Raw genomic sequence first — 23,591 nt, 5'->3', positions numbered from 1 at the left:
AAGTACAACATGTTCTGTAAAGGCTTTTAAAGAATATAAAGCTATATGCAAATCATTGTATACTCAAGATTTAAATAAAAAAATAAAAAAACATAATTATAAAATGTGAAGCAGAGGGAACACTTTTCCCCAAAAAATGTTTCTCTTGCATCATGGTGTGTTTTGTAATTACTTTAAGTCAAATTAAAATCTCAGCAACATCCTGGTTTCTATTTATGAATCTTAGTTGTTGTTTACTCTTATAATCTTTGCTAACCTGGCTTCCCCTGGCTGTCTTTGTGAATCTCAGTTCCTCTTTTATTTTGGTAAGCTGTGTTCCATTTACTTCCTGTTTTCCCGTTAACACTCTTTCTTGTCAAATTTTGACTTGGTACTTTGAGTCATTCTCATACTGGGTTGTGCTCCGTTTTGAGTTTGTTTGCTTTGCTTTGTTAGTTTTCTACATTCTTAAGTAATCATTGTCACATTACCAACACAGCTGTAGTACATTCAGTTTCTGACTCACCTTATTTCCATGTCACTAATCACCTCCTAATAATTAATCCTCCAGTTTTCCGTTTTTCTTTGTCAGAGCATTTCTGTTCTCTGCCTGTCCCTCGGTGCTTCCTCGTGTGTTCATTGCCAATATTCTCCACTTCCCTTTCCTCTCTCCTTCAGCGCTTGTAAGTCTGTTTTTCTCAATAAATACTCTAAAAAATGAAGAAAATGTACATATAACATCTTTAAAAACCGATTATTGGCCAGAACAGAAATATAAAAATCAGCTATTGAAGTTGGCCAGTCTGTCCATATTTAAAGGCTTAAATAAAACCTAACAAAAATCATACATTTGTTAAAATAGCATAATAGAGAAGTTTTGTCTACAACTGGTCATAGTTTTTTTTTTAAATCAAAACAGCAAAACAGTTTTTCTTAGAAAAAGATTTTTTTTATTTATTTTTTTACATATTTCAAAAGATCTGTAATTCCAGAAGCCATTTTGAGATATAGACTGTAAAAATAAAACCAATTTATTAAAAAAGCTAAAATAGATTTGACAAATCAGGATGAATAATGCAGGCTCTGACCTGTTTATTTAGCAATCTTCCTTTCTCTTTATCTGCTGTTCTGATCTGTGCTTTGTCTTAACCTGTTATATGATTATGAACTAAATACACTTCTATACTGAGTGTGCAACATTTCCAATTAATGTATGTATCTTAGAACCTGATTTAACAGGCTATATATTATGTTACTTTAGTTTTTCTATAAATGCTTAAAATATTTTGATTTTTTTTGTACAAAGATAAGTAAAAGCAATATGATCCAGATTCTACTAATTTGTTACAAATAGTTTTTGCAAAGCCAGTTGCATAAATATGTTCAACGCCTTTTTTATCTTGAGTGCAAAATGATCAAGTATAAAAGAAAAGTTTATTTGTATTTCTCAGAACGCCTGACACATTGGAAAGTAATTAAATGCGATATCAAAGAAAGCACTGTGACGTATGCTTTCCTGCAAAGGCACATGTGAATCGTTGGGCTGAACACTCAGTTTTCTCTTGCTTGCAGCGAGCACAGGTGATGTTACTGCTGCCCGGAAACCAGGCTGACATGGCAGGCTTTGCACAACATTTTCCCTTCCAAAGGATAGCAGCCGTGCTCATTTGGCTCTGGGGAGAGCTGGATGCCACAGTCCTGCAGAGGAGAAGAAAGACATGCCGGCTGCAGAATAACGTTGCATCTGCCTATTTACATGTTTGTCAGTAAGTCCATTCAGGAGATTGTCTGCAGAGTAAATACTCACCTCACATCTGTAGCAGTTCTCATGGTAGGAGCGCCCCAGACACTGAACAGTGTAGCTATCAGTACCGTCTTCTTTAGGAATGATGAGCTGGTCACAGGCGCTACACATCGGAGCATATTTCCTGGTTTTAAATTAGAACATAAAAGTGGCGTAAATGAGAGAAAACGTCACATTTTATACACTGAAATAATTAAATGGTAGTAAAGTTAAAACATCCATCACAAAGTAATGCATGATTGTGATCCTTTTTCAGAAGTTGCATACGTTTCTTTTCACACCTTCTGAGCTTGAAATAGAAAATAAAACTTCGATTTTCTCCCTCATGATAATTAAGCTGAAGGTCAAATTGAAGGTGAAAAGTTTTTGAACATGTTTCAAGTCTTCACTCCTCCTGATCCAATACATTATGTGAACACTTTGGCAGACGTTTGGGTTTGTCAGCTTTGAACATTCAGAGACTGAAACCTTTCACTACCTTTAAAAAACCTTTACAAGCATTTTAAACAAAATGCCACAGGGCCTGCAACACATTCTTGTTGCTAATAGCACTTGACGTAATTGTTTTCTTTTTTTTACCTGTAGTAGTCCTGCAGACAGTAAACTTCACCAACCTCCCCCTGAGCAAAAGCTTGCGCTCCGATTTGCTGGTTGCATGTTGTGCAGGTGAAACAGGAGGGATGGTACGTTCGCTCTATTGCACGGATTATCTGGTCGGTGATAATCTCCCCGCACGTCCAGCACAGCTCCAAACTGGCCTGAAACACAGGAAAAGATGCAGCACTGACTAATTATAAAGACCTAATAAGTCTTCATAACAGACTTATTAGGTTTATTAATAACCTGATAAGTTATAATTAAATGCAAGTTAAGTATAACTTGCATTATAGTTAATAATGCAAATAGCAAAGATGGAGAAAATAAGGTAAAGTTTTTAAACAGAAAAGTGCAACTCTGTCCTATGCATAGTAGCATACAAAGGTTTTCTTTAGCTTATTAACTTCATACTTTCTTTTTAGGGGAAGAAATTTTCTTCTGAATTTTTAAAATCTGGATCAATAGTTTTTCAAAATGTAATAAATGTCTTTCAAGGTTTTTATTAGACCTCAAGGGCTTTTCAGAAATAAAGATTTCATTCCTTGTCTCTGACCAGCAGAGTATAAAAATACAGCGTCTGCTTGAAAAAGTGTTGGAATTGAAACGCCATTGACTCCTATTGTTGCTGTTGTAATTTTTTTAAAATATTGATTAAAATATATGCTACTTCCACTGGCAGATTATCTCACTAATAACAAGACATTTTCCCCACGTTAAAATAAGACATTACTGACTTGAACCAGGCTCCAAAATCTCTCTGAAAAGTTACTTGTAAGCCAGAAATTTGCCCAGAAACTAGACCAAAAACTCATTGTAAGATTTTGTGTTTCCTTCACCCCCATCCCTAATTAACCTTGATCTATTTTCTTGGAGGTAAGTGAGCGATGACCCACCTGATAGCAGCCTTCACACAGAGGGATTCCCGCCTTGTTGTAGTACTGCTTCCCAGCCAGGGGAACGTGGCAGGATCTGCACTGGAAGCAGCCCTCGTGGTAAATCCTGTTCAGGGCTTCTATCGCCGGTTCAGAAAGAGCCATGGGTTTCCGACAGAAGCCACACAAATCTGCACAGTTGCAAATGTTAAACGTTAAGATAGGACGATAATTCGTGTTAAACTGAAAGTGTAAATAGAAATCTTGCCACCTTTGCTCTCTGTGGTCACGTCCTGGCTGTTTCTGTGAATCCCGTTAGTTTCTTCATCATGTTTCGAGCCTCTGGTTGGTGAAAATGCTTTTGCCTGAAAATGAAATTAACGCGAAAGGAAACTGAGACTGAAAACATCATTTGAAAAACACAATTTATTAACAACATAGAGACTCAAATATCTGTCCGGGCCCAGTTTATTGATTTTCCTCTAAATTGTCAAATACAGATCTAAGTCATTTTTTTTGCCAAAAGTGATTTTTTTTTTTTTTGGCCTGAAACATCTTTTGGAAAGAAAGAGTGGTGATTTATTTATTTATTTATTTATTTATTTATTATTATTACTTCTGGCAAAATAAAAACTTACGTAAGCCATTATTTTAGGAAAGTGACAACACATGATTGTCAACAAACTATAAATTCTTCCGTTGTTCTAAATCTATAAACTGTGTAAAATTCTCCACAGCTGCAGACGACGTCACTGTAAATCTCGTGCATCTGAAAGTGTGCAGGAAAAATCTGGACAATGAAGGAAATTGCAGGAAGACTTTCAAAGAAAAACACACTGGCCTGTGAAACAATGGATCTTCTGTTGCGATCCCTTCCCTTTTCCTCATCTTTTGTTACATTTTATTTAGTCCAGACAATAATAGAAGAAAATGTTTTGAAGTGAGGAATTTAATTCACTTTTCATTTTCTTCTCAGTTTGCTGTTTCTACAAGTTTCTCAGACTTTGCGAGTTGTTTAATGTATTCTTAAAAGAAAAGTCGGTACTAAAACAGTGAGTTATGATGTGAAAATCAAGGTTTTAATGGGATGCGATACCTCTTTGTTGGAAACTGGGTGCTGGTCGGGACTCTGTGGATGGAGGGGAGACGTCAGGGACAGAGGAGGAGGAGGAAGAGCTGCATCTTCAGAGAACGATGAAGGTAGAACGTCGGGAGAAGGAGGAGGGAAAAACTCTGCTGGGAGTGAAATCAACATATTCAGATTTACTTTATGGGTGAAATGGTTTTATTTGGAAGGGATTGACATGACACTGTGATAAACATGAAGGATCTTCACAAATGTTTATGAATGAAGTGTCACCCGGTAAATAATAACACTTTTGATGGACTTTTAATACAACTTTGTATTAAAGATGACATTATTTACTGAATGACACTTCATGACAACATTCATAAACGTTCATGAAGACTTCTTCATGTTTATGACAGGTTGTTATAAACATGACACTTCAAATAAAGTGTTACCGATAAAACCAACCAAAAATATTTTTTTAACTATTTGCTCTTTTTTTGAACATTTGCAGATTTTAAATATTCGCCATATTTTTGTTGATGCTGTTCTTTTGTTGATCTCTCTGCCTTTAGAGCGCAAATTTGGTTTCGTTTTTTATGTGGAAATAAAATAATACTAATACAATTTTAAGTCTTACAATTTTAGGTTTGATTTTTGAGCTTTGAGACTTCATGAAACTCAGAATTGCATAAATAAAAAAGATAAGTAGAACCACGTCTACCCAGGGACTTTTACTGAAAAGCCGACTTTGCTGCATCCGAATTAGATTTTAATTAATTTATAAATCTCGCCTAAATTTAGTTTCATAACAGAATAAATTTATTCAACAGAGCTTCATAGAATTTGAAAAGCAAATGTCAAATAAAGTGTTGGATCTGTGATAAATAACATCCCTTTCATTTTCCTAAAAGAAGATAAGTTTACTTTATTTGCTTCACTGCAAAAAATTAAATCTTGCCAAATGCTTTTGGTTGAGTTTATTTAGCAAATATCTTAGTTTGCTTGAAATAAGACAAAACTAACTTAAAAGTAACGTTTCAGCTTGTTTAAAGTGAATAACTGTTTAATTTTGATAAAACTGTACCAACTTCACTGGCTGATTATTTAATTTCAGACAAAGTAAAATTGCAGAAAAGTTACCTGTAAGTGAGTTTTGCCTTTTTTCAAGAGTACAAAAATATTTGCAATTGAAACTAGACCAAAAATATTTGGTATTATTAGTGTTTTTGCAGTGTAGATTACAGTTTTGTTGTTTTTCTTGTACTTTTGAAGATTTTGGCACACTTTGACTGAAAGCTTGGACAGCCCTGCTCTGATTAATGTCTGACATGTTTTCCAGCTCTTTTCTGTGGAGAACCCCAGAGGAGGATTGGATTAGAAATCTCTACAGTTACAAAGCAGCTTTCTGACTGAAACAGTGGGATACAATAAAGGCCCCAAATGAGGAACAAACACTTTAAAACAAGCTCGGTCACGAATACCTGAAGAGCTCCTGCTCTTCTCCTGCACCTCTGCTTTGGTGGCTCCTGTTGGGGCAGGTCGGGGTTGACTCTGAGGGCCGGAGGCTTTGGCCCCGGGCCCCGCACCGGTCCAGTTTCTGCCGGTGTTAGCGGGCGACGTCTCCTCTGCTCTACGCCTGAGGGAGGAGAGGTCATCACCTGCAGCGCTGTGCTGCCTGTCCGGGCCGCCGTGGGTGCGGAGGGCCGGCTGCTGCTGCTGCTGCTGTGTCACGGTGGCTCGGTGAGGGGACGACAGCGTGATGAAGACGGAGGACACCATCCTTTTCTGGGGAGCTGCTGATGCCATGGTTGAGTGAAACCCTCATACAGCCTGACTGCAGCACAGACCAGAGGTCATTACCAAGAGAGAGAGAGAGACGTTAACGCCCTCAGTCAGCAGTAAGAGGCTGCTCACTTTCCTCCTGAGAGGAATAATCACACACCTTCAGCTTTTATCAGACACAATGAATGGTTCAGAGGAAGGAATCTAAATCAGCTGGCTCCAGCTCACCTGGTACAAAAGGAGGCGTGAAGTCAAGTCTTTATCTTCTTCTTCTTCTTTGGTCTGGATATCAGAGTTTCTGTTTTATTTCCACTCCCATGAGCTGCCTGTGAGAGAAGACTTTACTCCGGTGGAGAGGGGCGCCTATCTGCAGAAAGCCACTCCTTTTTCCTCCTCTATCTCCCTCCCCTCCCCAGCTCTGCCGTCTGCCGACCCCTCCTCCTTTCTCTGGCTGAATGACAATCCAGCCTCCCTCCTGACCATAAAAAGTGAACAGCTAATCTCTGGCAAAGTGCAGTAAAAAGAGAGAGAGAGAGAGAGAGAGAGAGAGAAGAAAAAAGTCATGACACATTCATCCACTATGAAAACTTGGCAAACACTGGAACAGTCATACACTCACTCAGATGCATGTACGCTCACACAGAGTTGTGCAACACAGTTGTACCAACAGCACTGTTTTTACAGTGTCATAAAGGGTTTTTCAGCCTGACGTGGACAAGCAGACACACTCAGCCAACTCCCATTTTGTTATCTCTCGGATTGGGCCGTACCTGAGCAGCTCTGCACCTCTGTTTCGTTTCTCCTCTACAGCTCTGCCTTATTGTCCTCTTAACCTTATTTTCACTACCTCCCTCATTGGGTCTGCCTCCTTTTTTTCTTCTTCCCCCTCTTTCCTTCTTCCCTTCCCCCACATTATATCACTTTTGGTCTTGACTCACTATCAGTATCCTGTGCCATTAGCAGCCTTTGGCCCCTGCAGAGCTCCAATTTGGGACACACCATTTGAAGCAGTGGACTTAAACTTTTCCTGGTTATCAGCATCTTGGCGCTTTGTGGCACATTAGTAGAGGCAAAGATGTGTGGAGCAACCAAAACGCCGGACTGGATCCGTCATATCAGGGCTGCTGATCAGCAAATATTATGGCTGCTTTCAGAGGTCTGTGACGTCCACTCCGCTCCCTCAAAGCTAAAAAAGGGATGTTGGAAGTCGAGCAGATTTGGGGGCGTGCAGAGAGGGTTAACAGGAGATGGCGATGAGGAGAGTGATGGGGGTCTCTGTTGTTCCAGCTCTGTGGAAAGGAATGCTGCGGTGATGTCACGGCTGCAGGAGGGAGCATGCCCACGGATGATACAATCCCGGGACCCGCAGGCTCCGCCCCCTTACAGCCCAAATCCTCATTAAACCCCGTGAACCTCCTTCTGCGCCCTGACTTTTCATTTCTGACCTGCCGCCAGCGCAGAGCAGCTTTTCACCGCTTTTTGTTCCCTCAACACCCAGGAAAGACGCAGATGAACAAAAGGGAGAAAAACAACACAAGATTCACAGGAAACAGTAAAAGAGGATTTAGGACTTTATTTGTTGTAAACAAAATTATGTAATTATGAAACTATTTTCACAGAGACATGCACATTTTTTTAATCAACCAACTCCGTTACACACTGTTTTTTCATAACTACACAGTATTTATTCTATATTTTATATTCTACCTTTGTGTGAGTTTCTGTCACTTTGCTGCTGTTGCACAGAAATAAAGGATATTTTATTTCTAAAATCCTAAAAGATTATAAACAAAGGATTTGTGGAGTAAAATCTACTGGTACTGGGGAAACATTTCCCTCTAAACAAAACTTACCAAACAGAAATAAAACTGAAATTTCAGACTGGTTGATGGAGAGCATCAGTTTTAAAGTTGTGCCCCTAAATTCTCAGTTGGATTTTGCTGTGGACTTTGACTAGGCCATGTTTTTTTCTTCTCTGGTAGCTATGGATACGTGGTTAGGGTCGTCGACCTGGTAAAAGGTGAACCTCTGCTCCAGTCTTCTGCAGCCTGTTCCTGCTGAAGGGTCCACGCAGCATGAAGCTGCCACTACCCAGTGAAAATGGTGCTGCACTTTATTATTATTATCAGTCTTTATATTTTCTCCTCATTGCTACTTACATGTATTTTTTTTCAGAAGAAACATGCAGTTATTTAATCAAACAGATTTACACTTTGCTGAATTGATTATTGACAAATAATTTAATCAGTGATTAATCATTAACTGGAGTATACAGACTTAAAAAAACTATTTCTGAAAGAACAACATTCTCAGAGCAGTAATTAAACCAAAAAAGGTACAAAAATTACATACATTTGCATTTAAGTAAAAAATATACCTGTCTAAATATCTTCTACCCAAAGTGGCTTAGCTTTACCTTCACCTGGTTCTCCTCGTGTATTTATAGTTTTATACAAAAAATGAAAAATCTGCATAATGTGAAGTTTTTTTTAAACCTGATTGCTACGATAATCATGACCTGCAGCCTTAGACTGCATTAGTTGCTCATTGTGATTTCATGATTCTCATCTCTGAGTGAAAATAAATCATAGTTATAAAAGGAATCCCACATCTGTTTGTACGCATGATAATGATTGTTCCCTGGTGAGGAATTCGCCTCAGATCAATGATGTCAGATTAATTGACCGACTGAATGTACAGTAGCATAATTCAGAGCTGCAGTAATATCCGCTGCTCCTGGAAAGACAGAACAGTCCTTTGTCCCATGTTATTTTACTGCTGAAAAACCTTGAAATTGTTATTTTATGAGAAAGTTTCTCATGAAAGCATCTGGACCTGCAAGATGCTGGGTTAAGAAATAAGATTAAAAGCTTTTCCTGTGAGCTCATGTAGTGGAGAAACAGCTGATAACATGTGGGAGCAATCAGGGAACCATGGAAGTAGAGCGAGGCTTCGCTGACGCTACGCTTAAAAATGTCCTTTTTCTGCAGAAATATTCTAAGGTGAATTGTGTAAAAAAGTCACGACTTCTACTAAAATATTGAAACATTGAAATATTGACATTTTTCTGTAAGGTATCATTACAGATTGAGCTTCGATGGTTCATGCATCCAGAACGTTTTTAGTATTTTATACGTTTTTGCGTCTCCATAAGAAGTTTGACTAAAACAAATAAGAGATTTTCAATCTTTCTTTCAGCTTGAAAGGAAACAAAAATGTTTCCTTTTGGCTATCAACTACAAACTCGAAACTATCTCCTTCTTGTCCAAGCTTTATTTCAAATACCTCTCACCAATTCAAAACTAAATTCAGAGCATTTCTGGAAACATTCAGGCCGTTCCTCTGACTCACGATGGGGTGTTTGCTAACCATCTTCTACTGGATTCTCATCCTAGATCTGAGGCAGGTCCTCTGTTTGTCCTGGTTGCGTTCTCGTTCTTCCTAAAAACAAACAAGTTTCATCAGTCATTGTTAAGTTCCTCATAATGGAGCCGTTTAGCAATAAAAGACAGGAAGGACCTTTAACGCAGCCTGCAGCAGATCCTCAGAAGGCAGCAGACAGACTCCTTCTCCCAGAAAAGCGACGAGGATGTGCAGGACGTCGGTCCAGTTTCCCACTGCCAGCATCAGAACCAGCAGGCCTCCCAGTCGCAGCACCACGGTGCGCAGCAGGGCCTCAGTGATGCTCAGCCGATGTTGTTCCTCTGTACGTTGAAAGAAAATCTCATTCAGCTTCTATGCACCACAAATCTGGAACAAATGTCCAGAAAAGTGCACAACAGCCGAAACACTGAGTTCCTTTAAATCAAGACTAGAAACACAGATTTAATTAATTAAAAACTGACCAACATATTTGATGTATATGATTTTTTTAATCAAAGTGTAATATTTGTTCAGTTGTTGACTGCATTGTGTTTTCTTCATGACTTTGTAATTTTGTATTTTTATTATGTAAAGCACCTTGAACCGCATTGCCATGCAAATAAACTTGATTGATTTATTGATTGAAAAGTGGTTCAGTGTATTATTTTTGCTATTATTAGTTAGTTATTTTAATATGCTTAGTTAAATAAACCTGTGGATAATGACTTCCTGCATAGCTTTCTCTAATCAGATGTTTTCTGTAAATGTTTAAAACAAACACTCAAGGCCATCAGCTAATCTTCAACCAGATGTTTTCCATAATTTTTTTTACCACAAGTAAAAAAAAAAAATAACCCAACTTTAGCCTCTCTGATTTAAATATTTTTTATACAAACCAAATGTTAGCCAAATTTGTAACTTAACAAGCACAAAACCATTAAGATATTTAACAAGTTTTCTAAACTGTAAAGAAGTACAACTATACTGTCATGTTTTTATTTAGCTAAAAAGCTCAGCATTCGTGTCATACACCAGTACAGAACAAATCCCACTTCTTTAACTGTGGTTTGGTTTCTATTTGTGTGTTTTGTAAACTAATTGTTGGTCAATTTGTTAACTTCACCAGCCCAAACAATCTCCACATTTAAAAGTTTTTCTTAAATTTTCATAAATGTTAGCCAACAGTTTTAGCTGTTAGCATCCCTTTAGCATACGTTAAGCATGCATTTCTTACAGGAAGCTGAAGAATATTTATGGCTAGTGTTAGCAAACCATTTTCATAAGCTGCGCTTTGCTTAGGCCCATTTCTTAAAAATTTAAGAGGGTATTTTTTATTGTTGACCTTTCTCCATTTCCACAGTTATGGCTTTTCATCTAAAACAGTTTGACTATAATAAAAAAAAAATATCTTTCATACTTCATGTTGACTAAAACTTCCAGTTGTTGCGACATCATCTCTGGTTAGATTTTCACCGAATGTTATTTGAATATACTTCTTAAATAATTGTACATTTAAATTTTTTTTCTCCACAAATGTTCATCAATTTAAATGTAATACCCTGTACTACCTTGACAACATGTTTTCAGTGCTTTGCAATAACAAATTTAGTTGTTTTTTACTTTTTGTATTTGCATAGCTTGTTTTTTCATTTTAATAATTGCAATTTTTCTAAGCTTTTTCACTTTTTGAATTCTTACAGTTTCAGAGTTTGTCAATTTGGTTATTTTTTGTTTTTAATTGCTATTTTTTAAGCTTTTCTTTCACTGTGCAAACAGGGATAAAACATTTTTGATTGGCTTTCACTCCTATCAAATCCAACCAATTTAAAGCAGAAAAACCTACATGAACGTTTAAAAATACTTATCAAAATTTACTAAATGTTTACTTTGTATTTAACCAAAATGTTATTCCAAATACTAACTTTTAGAAGGAAGAAAACATGAGAATATATTCATTTCCTTGACTGGAAAATGTATACTATCTGTATTATTCTGCTGTGGAAATTTTATGCAGATTTTGGATGAAAACACTTTAAATAATAGCAAAACCCTTTTTAGCTATCCTTGTATGAAGCACTTCTCAATTCTACACTATTTTGGTTAACATTACTGAGAGACGATGTGAGGAGCCGCATGTGGCTGCAGATCACAGACAACGATTTAACAAAATCATCGCTTTAATCTGCTGCTCCGAGCATCTTCACCTTGGTTGTAGGCCACCAACATGGTGTAGCAGAGAGTGAGTGGAGTCCAGAACTTCATCGCACCCTTCTGGGATAAGAAGTGCTCGTAAACCGTGGCGGTGGAAGCCACAGCTGCTGTAGCGAAGGCCAAGATAACCACTCTTTGCAGCGAGGCCATCATGGTGTGTCCAGAGGTTAGGAGGTTGATGCACTTCCCACAGTAACCATCGGTCCTGTGCAGCGGGAACAGCCTGGCCACATGGCGCCACAGACCGCAGCTGTAGCTCGCAAATGCCCAGCTGAGCGCAGCGGCCAGGAGCAAGCCGAAGGAGCTGTGCAGCGCCCCCTGGTGGATGAAGGCCAGCGTGCAGGTGAGGCCGCAGCCCAGAGAGAACTGGCTCTGGATCAGGAGCAGCTCCGGACCTCTGGACCCGTCGTCCTGGATTCAGGCAGAAACATGACCGAAAACGAGTCCGGATGTGAGGCAAACCAAAAGCAGCATGGAAAATGCTTTTGTTTTAAAAAAACATTGCCTTTATTTGAATTTTTAATAGGAACCGCTCATTTGTTATTTTTGGAGCTTTAAAAACCTTTCTGATTAAATGTAAATCCTGATGTTTTGTTATCTTGCCAGGTCCTGTTATAATCTGGGGTTGTTTGAGTTGGTTTTGGGTTTTGTTCATTTCTTTGTTCCTTAGTTTCTTCCTTTGATTAAATCAGACATGTTTCTGCTTTTCTTTGGTTTTTCTAGTGATTCTAGTTCATTATGTTCATTTCTTGTCTAGTTATCTCTCTGTGTGTGTCTCTCAGCAACTATTTTATTTAATCTTATTTATCAGGGTCACACAAATCTTGTATTTAATTTTCCTCACCTACAAGATTTGCCTCTTTGATAAATAAATTAAATTAAATCCAAACCTCCTCAAATGTACCTGCGTGTTTGTTATGCTACCAACTTTCCAGGGGGAAATGTCTAATCTCTTCTTTTCCAAAACAGTGCAAAAGATTTATCTATCAAAATACAGTCTCCATTTATGACTGCTGGGATGTAGTCACGAGATAAATAGAGCAGGATCCATTAAAATGCTCTTTGAAATAATTTTTGCTGTTATTTTTCTCGGTTCCTCTCAAAAAGCCATGATTTTATTGCATTTCCATAATCAGTGTAATAATGTTCCTTTTTCCTTCAGGCACTTTGTACCCAAATGTAGATAATTAGGATTAAATCTATTCAGTTTTACAGGTGTAATGTGTATTCTCATTCATACTGTAGTAATCTACTGGGTTGAGTCTGAGCTTTGGTGAAAGTTAAATTAAACTTTTAAGGGGTAATTTTCCCTCCTAGCTCCTCACTCCATGTCGTCTGAATTGTATCACAGTTTTCTAGTTTCTGCTTTTTGAGAACTCACCTGTCTGGTGGAGGTCAATGCAGAAACGGCTCTGAGGGAAAACTCCAGCACGATGAGAGAGGAAACCCTGCAGCCCACCAGAGAGAGGACGCCGGTCAGAAACCAGAACTGGACCGCCGCTCTCCATCTCCTCCTCAGAGGATTTCTGAAGGAAGACGACGTCCATCCGTCTCTGCTTTGGGTGTCAGGATCACTGAGGGCACAGGAAATTCAAAATAACTAAACGTAACTTTAAATGTTTTCCTTGTTTCTTTAACAAACTCACCTGCACGCTTGAATGAAACTGTAAACTCTCATCAGATTACAGAGCACTGAAACTCCACAGGCTCCTACAAGTCCTACAGTACAAACATCGCATGAAAAACAGGAAAAACACATCAGAGCAAAAAGTGTTAAAATAAATCGTCAAAGCCTCACCTTTAAAAAAACAATCAACTGGATTTGAATCGAAAGGACTCCATTGAAAAATGTCCAGGATCCAAACAAACGGGGAAAAGATGTTCATGTTTCTCCTGATTACTCTTAAACTCAGGATTTTCCACTCATGCCGTCTGAACGCTCTGCAGCGAAACGTTTCTCTGATTGAGTTTCTCCTGCTGAGGAGCCGAGCTTCTGGCCGGTCAAAGGTCAAACAACTTGACTCCTGTTGTCGCTCTAAAAAATTTCAATGGAAAAGGTTGAAAGTCCCCTGAAAAGATAAGATTGTTTAAAGTAAATAAACGCTCTTCACAAGATGTGACTGAACAATGGGTCTGAGTTTTACGTCTGATTTTATTATTTTATTAAAGTATTTTTTTTTACTGATTTTGTGTATTTATACACAGTCTTTAATATTTAAGCTGCCTATCATTAAAATGTATAATTATTATGTCTAATAAAAATCTTTTAACACTGTCAGGTAAGTTTTCCTTCGATCAGTTTTCTGATTTATTTTTAGCAGCAACTTCTCATGTATTTCCAATTGAGGGGAATTTTTCTGGGGGATAATTATTATTCTCTGCTGTTTTATTAGGTCTACCGGGTAAAAACTTATTTCACAATTCAAACTTTATCCCAGAAATCATCTCTCGTCAGATGCATTGTTTAAACTACCCTGAACTTCTCAGAGCATTCTCACCATTTTTCATGCCAGGTTAAACTAAAGTACCTATTTAACTAAAACAAAGCATCTCGTCACAACCACAATAACTATATTTTAATTCTTAGAGGTAAATTATAAAACTGAAAGCAGGATCTTTGATGTTCAGTTATTTCCACTTCTTCTAAACTGTTTTTTGTTTTTTATGCACAAATAAACAAGCAGACTTTGTACATTATTAAATGATCCTACCTACCCTTATCAGAATGTTATTTACATTAACTGCACAGTGGTTTTGTTATTATTTTATTGTTAATTTTGATTCTATATTTTTATCTTTTTGTGTATTGATAGCCTGACACTTTGCTCTTGTTGCACCTGAACGTTAAAGGCTCTTTCTAATCAATTTCATTTGTTTATTTTTGCCTCCTTTTGGCTCACGTAGGACAACGCTCTCAGTGTTAGCAGACTTTACGTATTAATAATCAAGATTGGCGATCAAAACGCGAACAGTAAAGAGCCAGAAAGAAACTGATTACATCTGAAGGGAACAATAATAATGAAACTGTTTTTGTTCCCAGGTGTATTAAAAAGACAAAACTCAAGATCATTTTTGGTAATATTTACAAAACAATATGTTTATTGAGATTACTTACAACAGTTAAAGGTCCTGGAGTTAAAAACTTGAGTTTAAAAAAAATCCTCGAATGAAATTAGATTCTCTGCTTTGCAGGATCTTTTTTCTTTCAGGAATAAACAAACAATAATCAATAAGGCAAGAGGAAAATGCATAAAAATCTGAAAAATACAGGAGTGCATCTGATGAGAAACAGTTTGCGTTTTAGCCAGACTTTTTCCTTCCACTCAACCTTCTCTGTGAGCAAAGTAGCCATTCTTTGTAAAACATGATCGATGGCTTTATACTCATCATTCAACTCTTAAGTGTTGTATAGAGTTTGATTGTCTTCCACATCAAATGGGCAGCTAATGCTAAAAGATGCTAGTTTGAAAACTTAGGAACAGATAATGATGGGCATTATGCCACCAGCTGTTTGATCATCAGCATTTGTGCAAATATCCTGAGCTTCTCTCCTTGCAGCCGAAGAGCCATCGACCCTTCATGAATGAATTCAGCCGTCGTTGGTTAAAAACAGTCAGAAAGTGGCAGAAATGTCAAGTTTTGGGTTAAATTCAGAGTCCCTCTCATGTTCCAGAGGCTCCAGTGCTTCAGCTCAGAGTTTTCCTCTACTTGTCTTTGACGGCTTGTTGCCTCATCAGGTCCCAGAACAGCATGCTGAGCACCGTGTGCGGGGCCAGCCGCAGGAACACGGGGCCCATGCCTTTGTACAGCCCCAAGAGGCCCTCGGCTTGGCACACTTTGAGCAGGCAGTCGGTGAACCCGAGGTACAGGCGGCCCTGCGGAGCAGATCACGACCCGGTGAGTTCCCCTTTGACCTTTCGTCCTAAAAACACACAAACATCTCGGGAGAGATCGTCCAAACTCACTTTGTGAAACTCGTCGACGGGTTGGTTGTAGAGACGCGTGCTGATCACGTCGAACGGCGTCATGGTGATCGCCACGGCAACGCCGCTGATGGAGGCAGCGATCAGCGCCGTTAGCCAGGCGTTGGCACGAAACCACTGCAACGAGAGGAGGAAACTGGTGACAGGGCTGCAACTGACGGCTGCTTTAGTTATCGATATCGATCAATTCAATCAATCAATTCGCTTGTTTAGATCCAATAAGGGAAATTTATTTACACAAGAAGTGATGACGGCCAACACCTGCACATCAACTTCAGCATAATAATAAAACAAAGACAAGAAGATCCGTCTGAGATAAATGTAGAAGAATAAATTAGATGAATAAAAACACGAGATAAAAATTCGACAGGGATTAAATCTGCATTAAATCAATTAATCAGATGAAAAAAATTGGCACATTCTGAAAAGTTTACATTTAAACCTTTTTTATATAATATTAGAAATACATTAGAAGATGGAAAGAAACAATTAATATTTTTTTTTTTAAATTAAACATTGACTCCACTGCACTGAACCCCACTGAAAACCTCCTGGTTTTTCCACCAAATATTGATTTCTGAACCGAGTTAAAGCATTAGTGTTGTTTCTAAATAAACTTGTTTTCTTTGAATGATTTGAGGTCTGAAAGAACTGCATCTTTTTTGTTATTTTGACATTTTCTCATTTTCTGCAAATAAATTTTTAATTTTTGCTTGTAACACCATAGACATGTTGTCAGTTGTTCATAGAATAAAATAAAAATGTTAATTTTACTCAAACATAAACCTATAAAAAGTAAAATCAGTGAAACTGATCATCTTGTGTAGTCTCTTATTTTTTTTCCGGAGCTGTATTCATATATATTTATGCATCAGTTGATTTGTAGCAAAAGATGAATCTGCAGCTAAAAAAATATTCCAGGCCTTTCTGCTTAACAACAATACAGAGTTGATCGGTTCGTTATTATTTTTGGATTGACCAATTAATAAACGGTAGACAAAAGGTGATTAATAAGAGATTTCTTAAATTATTTTTTACAGAATTTGAACCAGGTGAAACCAGTTGAGAAGTTCTGGATAGAAAATATCTATATACAATGTTTTTTTCTTATATCTTAAATGCAAAGTGTATGTAAATATTGTTTTAGAATATTTTTTCTTTTTTGGCTTTTTTTCAGCCTGTATACGCCAGTTAATGACTAATCAAATACAAATTTAGTTGATTAATTTTGATTAATACGCTAAATCATTTCAACCCTAAAGAATATGTTACATGTCAGGTAATTTACTTTATGTACCTGAGAATGTGACACCCAGTCCTTGGTGGAGGTGAAGGTCGCCAGCTGAGCTGCTGACCCCACCATGACCCGGGGAACTGCCCCGTTTACCCCCCTCCACAGCCCAGTCAGACCGTCTCTTCTGTAGATGGTAACAAAGGCATCAGACACACCCTGAGGAAAAAGAAAAGATGTATTTAAATCAGTCTCTACACACTTACAGAGATTTGGTCTTTATTTTATTCTGATTAAAGTGTTGAAACAATTTTATTTTGTTTTAAACTCACTGAAAATCACAGAATGATTTAGAGAGACGAACTAAATAAATACAAACTAAATGAAGCAGAAATGATTTTAAGGTATTTGATATTTACGCTAAAGGTAAACCTCATGTAAATCTCAGATTTACATGAAAATTAATTTGGATGTCATGAAAAAGTTCAATATTTTTGGTCACTTATTTCAGAAACTCTGTTATACAGATTCATTACACATAGAATAAAGTATTAAATTCAACAACACTACACTGTAAAAAAAGAACAAAAACAACAAAATAAAAAACGTCTCTAATTTACGTTAAAATACCGGCAGCTGTGATTGCCAGAATTTTACACTTTTGACCACATTTACATAATTATATGGTAAAAGTCCATATTTATACAAAACTATGGCAAACACAACTGCTGGTATTTTACTGTAAATTAGGCACTTTTTTTTACTGTGTCGCCTTCAGTTTGGCCAAAGATTTGCATCTTTAAGTTTCCGCTGTTTTGCTGTTGAACGTCAGAAGACAAAAACAAACAAACATTTATTTGCACTCCTGAACATAAATTAGACTTATTTTCAGATTTTCTGGTTATTCTGAGTTTTGGATGTGACATTTTCTTTGTTTTTTAAAAGAATAATTATAATAACAGAGGTTCATTTAATTAAACTGTTCTGAATAAATTGTTGGCACTTCTTTAGATTTTCTTTTATATTGTTTATCTCCTTTACATTAAAATGAAATCATTTTAATCCAAACATGCATATATTCCAGTTTAAGTTCAGTTTATTATTCAAATTAGTTCTGTTAGATTCAAAACTTGCACCTCTTTCAAAACCTAACAAAGTTTTTTATGACAAGCATTTATAAACACAATGCTCTGATATTTTTCTTACCAGATGGTTATGTTGGTGACCAACAGCGATTGCATCCACAGTCTGAGCTTGCAGGTGAGTCTTTACCTGTGGAGAAAAACACAGTGCAAAGTCTTAAACTCCTTTATTTCTCTGACGATCACTGAAGTGCAGACAGAATAAAGGCCTGTATGTTACAAAACACACGCCTTTACAGGAACAAAACAAACACACCTGACAGAGACAAATGAGCTGCAGGCCACAAAAGAATAAAATAGTCACTTAAATACAGACTGTAAAACTCCTCACTTTGTTTGTTTACAGCAGGACCCAGATGGGGCCGCGGCTCGCATGTGTTTTGTGGCAGAAGAAGAAGAAGAAGAGATGTACAATTTAGTGAGCTGGACACAAACAGTATCGTCTTGCCATGATGGTGCAAAAATGTTTGGTGGCTGAGAACGCATGAAGTCGAAGCTAAAGCAGAGAAACAGCAAACCGGTCAGGAAAACACTCATAAAACAAACAGAGCAGATGAAAGAGGAAAGGTTGGGTTATATTAAATTCTCCCTTGCAGTAAATGTAATTTAAGACGCATCAAACAAACACATTCAGACAAAGCTGCTCTGCTGGGACGGAAATAGAACAAAGACATCCGAGGAGACCTGAGCGTACAACTCTTGTTTTGGTTTCCTCGGTCAAAAGGAGAGACCAACACCAACACAAGTCCTATTCAATCTTTATTTTCTGCTAAAATATGCAGCTGAACAGTCGGTGTGTATTGTGTCAAGCCTGTTAGAAACAGAAGTAGCAACAAGCCGGTTCATGCAGAGTCATTCCTCAACTGCACAAACAGTTTTCAAAGGATGATTTCTAGCATCACAAAACCTTTTGCTGGATTTCTACTGATGCTGCAGCAGCTAACCCAAAAACAAGCAACACAACGCCGGAGAAGATCATATTAGCCAACAGGATCGGGTTTCAGCTGCAGGGTTTTATTTTCAGTGTCACAGTTGAAGATAAATAAGTAAGAAAATTTAATTATTTCTCATCATAATTTGACTCAAAAGTAGCAGGTTGCTACCCGCCAAGGTGTCCAAATGTGACGTCCTGCTTTGACATTACAATGGTCACAAACAGAAATGTGGTTTTCTACAGCAAGTTTGTATTTTTCCTGGTTTGAAATGGACCAAAACATGATGTCATACTTTGGTCTCCGTAACTGAAGAAATAACTGCAATAAAATATCTACTGGACTGAACCGGACCCTGTCTACAGTCGGAGTGATAATTAAAACATTTAAAGCAACTAAAAGTTTAGAAAACAAAGCTCTGCACATGTTTTTACCATGAACATCCATATTTATGGAGGCTGTAAGTACCAAAGTCTTTCTTAGGTCTCTGCATTTTCAGCTGCGTCTGCAATGTTAGTTGTTCATTAACTAATTTGGTTTTCTTTACCACACATATATACACGTGTTGATTCTGTCTGCCTTACACACGAGTTTTAACTTCCTATTACACATGAGAAACATAAAAGAGCAAGAAGAAACCTGCAACCACTCAACAATAATATCAATTAATATCTATTGTATTGATTTGATACAAGAAATAATTTTGAAAATTTGTCAACATTTTTATAAGTGCCTATGATTTCTCAAACACAGTAATTTTTATTATTATTATAATTATTATTGTTATTATGTTATATATAGAGATGTTATCTGAATGTATGACATTAAAATGTAAAAATATTTTAATTAAATTTGCTGGTCCAAATTTATTGAAGTATTTAAAATTTTAGCTAAATTACGTATGAATAATAAAAAGTCATATTTAATGTCCTACATGAGCGCAAATATTGCAAAATTTCCTGCAAATATTTCTAAATTAGTATCACTAAATCAGTGATTTTGATTGCAAAAAATTCCCAAAAACAATCCCGAAATCCTGGATGTTCAATGTTATTTAATTTTAATTAGTACTTAATGAATGCAGAGAAATCTATTAATTAATATTTCAGTGGTTTGTTAATCGGTTTTATCAATTCATTCTGACACAACCAGCATTTAGGACATTCATGACCTTGATGTGGCCCAAAGTGACGGCCCTCTCTTTTTATTAGGATGACCAAATAAAAAAAAATTAAAGGTTATAAAACAAAACCAGAACAATCCACTTGTTTTACATTTTCTCTCACGTTAGCTGATTTCCTTTTAATGTTTTAACCCTGCAGAACCTCACTGTGTCGAACCATAAAAGGCTGCAGAGAAGCACAGCAGTTTGAATCATTCTACAGGATGAAGGATGAAGTTCACTGTCTTAGAAAAAGTGTCTTTAGTCAGAGGCTTCTTCAAATGTGCTGTAATACAGACTGCTACAGGAGATCCTTCCTGCTCGAAACCATCTACAACAAACCCTTGAAGAATTTTTAATTAATATGAGTGACGACAACATTTAATTCCCCTTTAGGATCAACAAAGTGTTTTTGAACCTGGATTTACTAACCAGATAGGCAGGAGAGGCGATGAGGGCCCCCAGGGCCCCGGCCCCGGCCCCTGACAGCAGGCTGCCTCCATGAAATGCGGTGATGCCCAGAGAGTCACAGCAGGAGTAAGAGCCCAGCCTCACCCCGTTCATCACGGCCTGGTAGATGAGCCCCGCCGAGAGCCCTTTCTGGAGGCCCCGGAGCCCATCTGTGCGGCCCACCACCCAGAGGGCATGCAGGACCCCCCTATAGTGGATCTGGTAGGACCCCCGAGCGCGGAGCTCCCCCTGAAGCTGCAGACGTGTCTTCACGACCTCCAGCGGATTGGTGAACACGCAGGCCGCACAGCAGGCCAGAGCACCCAGTGCAAAGTCCAGAGGGGGCCAGACGGCCGGAGGGGGCCCCAAAACACTGCGGGGGACGGCAGGAGAAGCCATCCTGTGGGAGAACGCTGACTCTTTGGGGGAAGTTTCCAGCAGCTGGGCGCCAGTCATCCCTGAGTGGTCCATACGGTTTGTCAGTGCAGAGGAAGAGAAGGGAGCTGTGCAGTTTATCAGCTGTAGGGATGAATTATTGTCTGCTTTGCATGTTTGTGTCAGTTACAGAACGGTACTGCGCCACTCTGCTGCCCTCTCTGTCGTCACTCTCCTTCACTTCCTTGTCTGGGAGTGCACACGCAGGAGCCTCCACCTCCAATCGAAGGCATTCATTATTAAGTGAACACTTCTCACGTCTGACGTTTGGCTGGTTCACAAAAAGCCCAAGGTTGAAGCTTCACTTTTTCCCACAACATTGAGGATGACGGAAAATCCTCCTGAAATGACAAAAGTACACACTGAAAAAACACAAAAATCAGAGTATTTGTGGTCTAGTTTCTGGTAAACTTGAAGCAAGACCAAACTGACTTGCAAGTAACTTTTCACCAAGATATAAGAGCTCGTTTCACTAGAAATCTATTAGTTCCACTGGAAGATAATTTAACTTATAATATGGGTAAAATGTCTTGCTGCAAGTGAAAATATCTGCCAGTGGAACTAGTAATTATTTATCTATATTAATGAGATATTTACTCAAAACAAGCTTCTACATCTTGCTGAAAAGTTACTATCAGTATATAGTGTCCTCTTCCAAGTGCACCAAAATATTTAAACTAGAACGCTTGGCAAGATTTATGCTCAGATCAAAACACTTTCCTCTGTATGACTTTCTGAACAGTGGCTCAACTCTATGCTCAAACATCTACAACAACAGTAAAACTGACCGGAAGTAGATTTACCTGCAGAAAGGAGATAAAAACTCACTGGTCCACTTATCTCCTGTGTGCGCTGACTTTCCTCTGTGCCCCACAGCCTTCAGCCTGCAGCTCCATTCTTCCTCGTCTCATTGTAAACATGTGTCCTCAGCACATTCATTGTTACAGTCTCCTCCTCTGCCCCACGCCGCAGCCAATGCGGGCCCGGCGCAGCCTGCCACGTCACCGCTGGGCCCGGCCAGCACCAATCAGAGGCCGGAGCGGCGCTCGGCCCCAGCGCTGCTCCTATCGGAGCTCTCTGGGTAAAAGGTTAACGTGTGGGTGAGGAGAAAGCAGGGCAGAGTCGGTCAGTGTCAATACCAGGAGAAACCTGCTCCCAACAGTGTAATCTGGATAATCCCACCAGCAAAACAAACATAAACACTCGTTTTATTTAGCTGCGTTTTATGTACTTCTTTCTATTCCAATCTAGTTATTTGTGGATTTCTTTTTACGTGTGATTCCTTTAGCTAATTTTGAAACATCTTTTCAAAGCTCGAAGGCATTTGTGATGAAACTTGATCTGAATGCTTGAAGTTGAGGTGACTCTTACTTCCTGTAGGGTGTAAAGCAGCCGCTAGATGTCGCTGCTTCCCTCAGCGACCAGAGAAGTCCAGACTTTTTTGTCACTAAATTGGTCAAATTGAAAACACTTGGGGCCTGAGCCAGACTTTAGCAACAGCTTTCAGGGGAAGGAGCCAGATTTTGGGAGGGGGCGGGGGTTGAAAATGAGGGTACAGATTTTTTTTTTATTCAAAAATTGTATTTCTTTTTAATGAGTGCATGTTTCACAAACGTTGTACTTTATAAACTATCATAGGTCCATATAAAGTGAACTGTAATAAAATTTCATGGAGCTACTGGTCAAAGGATGTATTAAACTTACCATCATCAGTTGGTATAACTCAGTTATGTTTAGGATTACCTATTAATTTACTAGAAAAATAATTTCTCTTTAGTGAAAATGGCACCAAAACGTTTTCTAGCCCAGGGCCCACATCCATCAAAATCCGGCCCTGCTTGTGCTTCTCAATGATTAACTAAATAAGCAAAACTTTACTGGAGAGAAAAAACTAGTCATATTTTTGTAGAAAAGTGATGTATAAACCATCATTTTAGATCTAAAACATGATTTTATGAATAAAAGAGAAAGAAACAAGTTGCTAATTTTTGGATTCAGCAACAAGAAGAAGACATGGATCACTTCCTGTATTGATCAATTGGTAAAATAAGTTAAATGCAGAAGACTGGTTAACAAATGAGAAGCTATTTTTATTGAACCTAACATCTGTTTTATTTTAAGATTTTTTCTGTGGAAATGCCGCTCTATAAAAAAGCCTCAACTGCCTTTCTTCATAAGGTCAGATTTGCTCTATTCTGGAATTATGTCAGAAAATCCTCCATTTGATCTGCAATTTTACTATCTTTAGTTTGATAAAAATCATCCCATATTAATAAATAATCCATTTTTCTTTAAAAAAAAAAAATGTCTGCACTGCTGGTGACCTTCAGACACAGGGCAGAAAGGAAGATGCCCAGTAAACATGGAGCAGCTGCATCAACAAGGCGTTCTCAACTTCTAATATACGTAACAAACTTTTTTGGGAATTCATATATTTAATTTTTTTTAAGTTAATCAGTGTCTGAAAAGTATTTGAATCCATGACAGCGGTAGGAAGTTGTGGATCTAAATGTGTTTTCAGCTGTCTGCTAAGTTAGTTGGTTTTCTTTACCACAAACATTTCTGTGTAGAGACAA

The 23,591-nt window shown here is 38.0% G+C and overlaps 3 protein-coding genes across 6 annotated transcripts; all 3 read right to left on the bottom strand.

Moving 5' to 3' along the window:
* Positions 1–906: 906 nt before the first annotated feature.
* On the bottom strand, positions 907–6,549 carry fblim1 (filamin binding LIM protein 1). Of its 3 annotated transcripts, none has more exons than XM_015006715.2 (8): positions 6,335–6,549; positions 5,806–6,154; positions 4,349–4,488; positions 3,524–3,617; positions 3,274–3,443; positions 2,363–2,541; positions 1,787–1,907; positions 907–1,677 (listed from the first exon to the last, which is right to left on the bottom strand). In XM_015006715.2, the coding sequence occupies exons 2-8, from the start codon at positions 6,128–6,130 to the stop codon at positions 1,567–1,569; spliced, it is 1,140 nt and encodes a 379-aa protein (XP_014862201.2). In that variant the 5' UTR covers positions 6,131–6,154; positions 6,335–6,549; the 3' UTR covers positions 907–1,566. The 3 variants fall into 3 exon arrangements, with proteins under 3 accessions (XP_014862201.2, XP_014862202.2, XP_014862200.2); XM_015006716.2 differs by having other exon boundaries at positions 4,349–4,485; positions 5,806–6,158; positions 6,335–6,548; XM_015006714.2 differs by having other exon boundaries at positions 5,806–6,158; positions 6,335–6,547.
* A 1,112-nt stretch (positions 6,550–7,661) lies between these two features.
* On the bottom strand, positions 7,662–13,797 carry LOC106929626 (transmembrane protein 82-like). The gene is made up of 6 exons (XM_088005619.1): positions 13,479–13,797; positions 13,327–13,399; positions 13,062–13,254; positions 11,674–12,091; positions 9,626–9,810; positions 7,662–9,547 (listed from the first exon to the last, which is right to left on the bottom strand). Exons 1-6 carry the CDS (start codon positions 13,564–13,566, stop codon positions 9,482–9,484), a joined length of 1,023 nt encoding a protein of 340 aa, XP_087861745.1. The 5' UTR covers positions 13,567–13,797; the 3' UTR covers positions 7,662–9,481.
* A 952-nt stretch (positions 13,798–14,749) lies between these two features.
* slc25a34 (solute carrier family 25 member 34) lies at positions 14,750–21,975 on the bottom strand. 2 transcript variants are annotated; one of them, XM_015006703.2, is made up of 6 exons: positions 21,819–21,975; positions 20,563–21,356; positions 18,101–18,166; positions 16,961–17,113; positions 15,646–15,780; positions 14,750–15,555 (listed from the first exon to the last, which is right to left on the bottom strand). In XM_015006703.2, the coding sequence occupies exons 2-6, from the start codon at positions 21,049–21,051 to the stop codon at positions 15,385–15,387; spliced, it is 1,014 nt and encodes a 337-aa protein (XP_014862189.2). In that variant the 5' UTR covers positions 21,052–21,356; positions 21,819–21,975; the 3' UTR covers positions 14,750–15,384. The 2 variants fall into 2 exon arrangements, with proteins under 2 accessions (XP_014862189.2, XP_087861743.1); XM_088005617.1 differs by having other exon boundaries at positions 21,844–21,939.
* Between the last annotated feature and the right edge of the window lie 1,616 nt (positions 21,976–23,591).

The sequence above is a fragment of the Poecilia mexicana genome, unplaced genomic scaffold (genome assembly GCF_051168715.1).
Source record: "Poecilia mexicana isolate PSO_F unplaced genomic scaffold, ASM5116871v1 scaffold_5, whole genome shotgun sequence".
Lineage (NCBI taxonomy): Eukaryota > Metazoa > Chordata > Actinopteri > Cyprinodontiformes > Poeciliidae > Poecilia > Poecilia mexicana.
Note: the sequence above shows the minus strand (reverse complement) of the source record. Positions and strands in the feature narration are given on the sequence as shown.